The sequence below is a fragment of the Lactuca saligna genome, chromosome 4, assembly GCF_052625555.1.
Source record: "Lactuca saligna cultivar CGN05327 chromosome 4, ASM5262555v1, whole genome shotgun sequence".
NCBI classification, from domain to species: domain Eukaryota; kingdom Viridiplantae; phylum Streptophyta; class Magnoliopsida; order Asterales; family Asteraceae; genus Lactuca; species Lactuca saligna.
In genome coordinates, this window is record NC_136420.1 from 314,740,741 (window position 1) to 314,747,873 (window position 7,133).

At 33.4% G+C, this 7,133-nt stretch overlaps 1 protein-coding gene across 1 annotated transcript; it reads right to left on the bottom strand.

The window, feature by feature from the left end:
* Positions 1 to 2,403: 2,403 nt before the first annotated feature.
* Positions 2,404 to 5,003, bottom strand: LOC145044004 (exocyst complex component EXO70E2-like). The gene has a single exon (XM_078992807.1). It carries the CDS (start codon positions 4,536 to 4,538, stop codon positions 2,559 to 2,561), a length of 1,980 nt encoding a protein of 659 aa, XP_078848933.1. The 5' UTR covers positions 4,539 to 5,003; the 3' UTR covers positions 2,404 to 2,558.
* Between the last annotated feature and the right edge of the window lie 2,130 nt (positions 5,004 to 7,133).

Consider the following 7,133-nt stretch of genomic DNA (forward strand, 5'->3'; position numbering starts at 1 on the left):
AACAATCAAATTGGGTGTTTGGGGTGGTGCTACCTGACCGGAGGGAGGCGGAGGGGCGGCCTAGGCCGGTGACAACCACTCGTTCTTCTTCTTTGGACAGTAGTAAGAAAGAAACGAGAGAAAGAGAGAGAGAGAGAGAGAGAGAGAGAGAGAGTATTTAATTTAATTTTGTTTTATTTTTAATTATTTTTAATTGTTGGTAATAAAAAAAAAAATGAAAAATTAAATAATAAGGGCAAAATCGTCTTTCCAAAAAAAAAAAGCCAAATTGGACCAAACTTGCAAGAAAATGAAACTTTTGGACCATTGATGCTAGCCAAAACCGTTTTAGCCCAAACATGCTAGTTTTGACATACCACAGGAACAATTTTTGCAATTTTGTCTCTCTCTCTCTCTCTCTCTCTCTCTCTCTATATATATATATATATATATATATATATATATATATATATATATATATATATATATATATATATATATATATATATATATATATATATATATATATAGGTATATTTTTGATAAACGATATTATAAACAATTTAAGAAAAAACTATGATTGGGAAGATAATTTGTTAACTTTAATATTTTGTTAAATGTTGTTTTAATCTTACCAAACATTATATAGAAAAGTTGTTCAATCATATCCAATATTCAGTGTAGCCTGATCCGATACAGTTTCATCCAATTTATTCGGTATAAGAAACGTTATGTACAATCAAAACCTTTCTTATGTGGACAACTTCTTTTTTTTTTTTTTTTTTTTTTTTTAATTTTGTTTAATATATAATATTGTTGAGCCAATTGATATTTGTCACCAATATAGGTAGTCTATCTTGATCTTAGTCCCATGAGTTGTTTTATATTTTAACTGAATGTGATTTTTCTCAAATTGTTTCTCTAAAAAAAATTGTTATCCAAATTAAGTCTTTAGCCATTACTCTCTGATCTTAGTCTTGGTCTCTTGTGGTCGGTTTACATATCAATACATGTGATTTCATTTGATCGTTTCTTTCGAACCATTTAATAACACAAATACTCAAAACAATTTTCAAAGTTAGGCTATGTTTTGTTGACGTGAATTGATATTTTCAGTCTCTAATACAAGTCTAGGGCTCACATGATTTGTTTATCTATCCATGTAATATTATTTTAGTTGATTAGTCTATATTGATAAACCCCAAGCAGTCATCATAATCAAAAATAAAATATTAGTCAAGGGTCTAGATTTAAGATAACTATTACCAATGGCGAGTATAAAACGTAAAACCACATGTTTCACTATTTAAATGAAAGCAATAAAAAAAAATTATTTGAAAATCTTGATTTATGCATATTTGTTTTTGCCAAAAACATTAAGGTGGTTCACGTAAAATATTTAAAGTAGTTCACAATTTATATTTTTATATAATCCTTTATAGAAAAAAAAGGTCGAGTTTCCTACCTTTGACGTATGTAGCCTCGCCACCGACTATTGCGGCGGGATATTGTTGGTTATATATATATATATATATATATATATATATATATATATATATATATATATATATATATAATAATAATAATAATAATAATAATAATAATAATAATAATTTTAAGTCAAGTAATTAGTAGCATTAGACAAAGTCAAAACTTGAAGTTGAATCACCAAAGTTAAAATCAAGAAAAATGCAAAACTCAACTAAGCTAATAAGCTATCAACTAAGCTAATAGGTTAATCAAGTAAACAATAACTTTATATTGTTGTAGCCTTCTAGCACTTAACTAAACAACCAGAAATCAAACTCAAAAACCATTAGGTGTTAAGTGTTAAGATTCGAGAAGACAAGAACCAAAATTATGAAATCAAATAGAAATAAGCAAAGCTAGTTGGTTACCATACTACTGACCAAATCTCGGTGAGATTCTTAGCCAAATCTCGGCCTAATCTAGGTGCAATCGGTGAGTTCTCATGATCGATATTTTGTCTAGGTATGATATCTAAGATCCCAATGATATTAAATGCATCAGATAAACATTTGATTAACGCAAATACTTATCAGTTATAAAAAGGTTTTTCAAAGTCAAGTTGTTTGTTTAGCTCGAATCAAAGCCTTGACTAATTGATCAGCGTCTTCATGTCACTTGATCAGTTCATATTTTAGTGTATTGTAACTTGTTGAATAAGTTTATATTTAACGTGCCAGCTAAATTATGAATACAATATCTTAGATAGTTATCAAAATGCAGTAAACTCAAAACATAAATAGTTTATGCAAACCGAAAAGAGCATAATTCATTCACATATTTCACTTTAGTATCTCTTCCTTAAGATTAAATGTGCACAATGGCCTCTACATCACTTTAGTATCTCTTCCTTAAGATTAAATATACACATACTTTACTTAAATATTAAACAAGTCGTGCGTAACTTTTCTCATACTAATATTAAATATTATTGTACAATAGAGGGGTAATTCGAATTCGGACCCCAAAAAACCCAAACCCCAAACAAACCCGACCCAATGAAGTCTAACATATATAAACAAACCATATTTAACCTTCAGAAACTAGTGACGTCACCTTCTATGGAAGCTCTGCAATGATTTTGGAGCTCCTTCAAACAAATCCATAATATAATTCTCAAGATCATCAGCAGTATACTTAATGTATTTCTCACTAATCGTGTTCGCATGTCTACCAACAAAAGTCCGATAAGCTTGAATCACTTTAAGCGACATCGAGATCCTCAAATCATCACGAAGTTGAGTATTCGGAATCGACCATCCAGTTTGATTCTTGTAAATATCTTCAAACGCAGTGTAAAACGCCTGCAATCTTTCCTTAAGCACAGTCTTCGAGGTTGAATTTGAGCTTCCAGAATTATGAAGACTGTCTTCTCTAAGCAAATTCAAAATCGAACTCCACGTGGCTCGTTCATAGCTCATTGCGTATTGCTGAAACTTCCAGTTTCGTTTCCGAATCCAATCGTCTCCAAGTACGTTTCTCAACTCTGAATTTTTCACCTTTTCAGCCATGTAGTTGATGTTGTTCATCATGAAAAGGTGCCCTAGGGCTTCGTCTTTGTACAATTTTGACTTTTCCTCGAGGTTGCATTCCAGAATCGACATTAATGATCGGAAATGTAACGCCATTGGTGATGAAGACGAGTTTCCGTTATTCAAATCGTCTTCGTGTCCAGGACTTGTGTCCGGTGAAGACGACGAATCTAGATTGTCTCCAACACGGTGGTCACTCAGGCACGCGTTTAATTCATCGCTGAAATCAGTTAGGGTTTTGATGTAATTCATCACGTAACGAGTGAGATGGTGGTTACCGCCGCCGGGAAAGGCGGTGTTTGATGTATTCGCCCCTACTTTGTTCTCGAATTCGATAAACGTGGCCTTCACACAATCTCCCACCCGCATCAAAGCGTCGTGACATTCCGTTCTTATGTAACTCCCGTTTTCATCGGAATACAGACTCTCAATATCCGGCATGAGATCTGCTAAAACTTCATACATGTCGAGAATTCTCAAAAGCTTTTCCGGTTGGTGTGGCCCGATGGCGATCGCTTCTGCAAAGTTCAAAAGCTGCAACATCGAAGCTTTTGACGACTCTGTAAAACAGAGCGAACTCACCGATTCCCCCTGCCCGAATATCTGCTCGCATAAAAACTTCTCACTTGCGAGATAAACCCTAACGAAGATCTTAATCGCTTTTGTCCATCTTCTAATCTTTGAATTCAAAGAAACCCATTCCATTTTCACAACATCTTCAATGCTTAATTTTTCGATTTCGAGTATAAAAAGACAATCATCCAATGCATCTTTTCGGACACTAATGAACGCTTGAGAACATTCCCGACCATAATTGGAATCAAACATGGAATTCGCGATTCCTTTCAAGTCCGGAATCACCGCCGGATTGACCAAATCCATTATAAAAACTTCAGCTCCACGGCTTATGCTATCTCGTTGAACGGAATCGTCAATTGAATCATCCCCAAACGAAAGAACGGAATTCTCATCTAAACCATCATCTTCACTGGAACGGAATGAGAAATGTTCAGGCTCGAAGTTTTGACGATTATGAACAAGCATATGTCGAAATTCCTCTTCGATCCTCGCCATTGATGTTTGAAGAAGAGCGTTAACGTTTCTCAAAAGGGCGTTATCGTTTCTTCCGAGTTTCAAATTCTCTAAGCTCTCTGATAATCTTCTGGCTTCATCGACTGTTTTCAAATACTCTTTAGCTTCTTCAGGATCGGAATCCCATATCATGGATTCATCACGTTCCCAATTCATGATCTTTTCTTGAATCGAATTGACCCGTTCTTTGATATCACTAAGTTCTTCATCTTCATCTTCATTTTCTTCATCGTCTTCGTGTACAGTAGCCTTAGCCATGGAAGTCAATCGGGAGCCTAAATCCATTAAGATTTTTCTAGTTTCGCTGGTGATTTTCTTGTTGGAATCAAGCGCCATGACAATAACATTAGCAGCAGCGATTATATTATCTTCTTCAAGTGTTTCCATTGTTGGATTAAATCCTACCATATCCGAATAAACAAAAGAACAAAAGAACAAAAGAAAATCACACTTAACACGCCAACTCACAGAGGAATTTCGTCGAGCGCTTGGTATGCAAACCGAAAATCATGAACGAGGAACCCAAATCAAATAGGAATCGAACGAAAAAAACATACGCTTTTAAGATCCAAGTGCAGAATAAACAAAAAGAGAGTGGAAATCGAACAATTTGACTAAACGTCTAAACCCATAGAGATCCTATCTAAATCCCCAATCCCAATCTGAAGATCTCCTGAAAAGTGATTGAATGATTGTCTTGTTACTATCTTACGAAAGAGAAACAACTGACCTTTCTGAATGATCGGAGGTTCCAAGCAACAACCTATCAATGCCCGCTATCTTTCCCCCTTTGGGTTTTGTACGGATATTGATTCTTGTAGCCTGCTGTCTTGGAATTCTTTATTCAAGTTTTTTTATTTGGAAATTTATCGATTTGGAGTTTGACCTTTCAAACTTCGAGGAAAGAAAGCAATTAATGAAAAGCAGCCGTTTCTCTATGGTTGAATGTATACGTGGCGCTACCTTATTGGTTACCGTGGATAACTCTCATGGAAGTCTATAGTTGGACTTAAAAGGTGACAGATATTTGTCATTATATAGAAGTGCATATAGGTCCTTTCGGACCTAGTCTTCGAGCTTGATGAAATGTTGGATTGATTTAAGACCACACTAACATTTACTAACAAAAAAAAAAAAAAAAAAAATTAGGAAAATGATGGTTGAAAGCGTTAGCAGATATTGGCCATCATTTGATTGATTTAAGAAGATGAAGATGGAGCACTGAAAGTTTGGTTGCTCATCGTATTGAGAATTCGATTATCGTCAGTTATAGTGTTTTCGGAATGTTCATGCAAATAAACATGATCTAAGAGATATTTGTAAACTACTACCAACAACGATAAAAATATCAATACAACCCTCAAATATGGGACAATATGAAAATGTACACTAATACCCATTTTAAACTCAAGCGGATGAATGATCAAACATAAGTACAAAAACTAATAAATGAAAACTGATAGACAGGTGTGTCTTTGTAAAATTATTCGCAGGTTGACGCATGGTAGAGAGAGATAAGAGACAAATCTTCTTAATTACCAACCATATGTTGGCGAATGAAAAGCCAGTGAGGCAGAATTTTTTTTTTTGGGCCATCTCGATATGTTTTGTACACTCATAAAAGACGTTGTTATCAATATGTATGACACTATGGTTTTTGCAACATAGTGTCGTAGGGAGAGACAGATGAACCATATACGTTGGAACCACTTTAATTGAATTATGATTGTTTAGTAATGAAAGAGTCTCTCGTGTTGTATGATTACGACAACTAGAATTAAACAAACATGCAAAATCATGAAAATTCATGAGTATTCATAGAACTTGACATGAGTTGTTGGATTGATTCTTGATTTCTTTGTGATAATTCCACAGAGTTAGAGGTGTTTGTCACCTTGTAAATGGATCACATATACTTGTCACTAGAACTTGACAAGAGTTTGTGTATTAAGTATTAATTCTATTCTTTTTCGTAATTCTATAAAAAAATACATGTGGTTGTCGCATTAAAATATATGGGGTTTGTTTGAATCGGTGATGGGATCATGATATGCGTATAGAGAGATCGCTTTGGTACAAAACTGATAAGAGGTATTGACTCACGATAGTTGGGTTAAAAGGTAAAATAGTTGATTGTAGCCAATTGAAAGACAAAGGTATTCGATTGGTCCTAATGATGTTAGTTAGTTGGTGGTAATTTGGGATGGTTTTGAGAATTAATTACAATGTTCTAGATTGTACTTAAGTAATTTGTATATTATTGGTGTTTGATGAATTCTCAAATAATTGAAGGATCATTAGCATATTTGAAAAATACCAAACTTGAATATGTGTAACTACAATGGTCAAATCCATTTAGATAAACAATAATAAATATAAATACAATCATATGACGCTTAAGGATCATACAATATGGATAATGTAACAACCCAAATTTTTTCATTTGAATATTTAGAGATTTATTTGAGTTTTCTATAAAATACGAAATTCTAAACTTTCAAAAATAATTTACATCTCAGGATATTATTGGGTTTACAATAAATCATAATCATAAAAATCAAGCAATAAGGGAATATCAAAAGTAAAATCTACTTCTAGTCCAAGTCCTTGGTTCTTCTATCTCCTCTCATACAACGACAACTTAACATATGGAAAATCTACAACATTAGACCATACGTCTTGTGAGTTATATCAAAATTTGTTCTCATGTGTTGATACTCTACTACTCTTTTTCTCTTATTCACATACTTTACCATTCTACTCTTTCTTTCTCATACTTTTTGTAACATCCCAAAAATAAGGCTTAAAATTTTTTCATTTTTTTTAATTAATAAAAAGGTAAACCATATCATTGTTATAAAACCAAGGTAATCAAATTCTATCAATACATCATCATTATCAAAGTAAATCACGATATGCAAAATCGAGTGGTGTGTGCTTTGCAATCATTCCAGGTTTTTCCCATTGGAACCGTAAGTACCTAAAACATAAACTGAAAACAGT

Excerpts from the sequence above, each read along its gene's own strand:
- LOC145044004 (XM_078992807.1), bottom strand. The coding sequence starts at position 4,538 with ATGGTAGGATTTAATCCAACAATGGAAACACTTGAAGAAGATAATATA.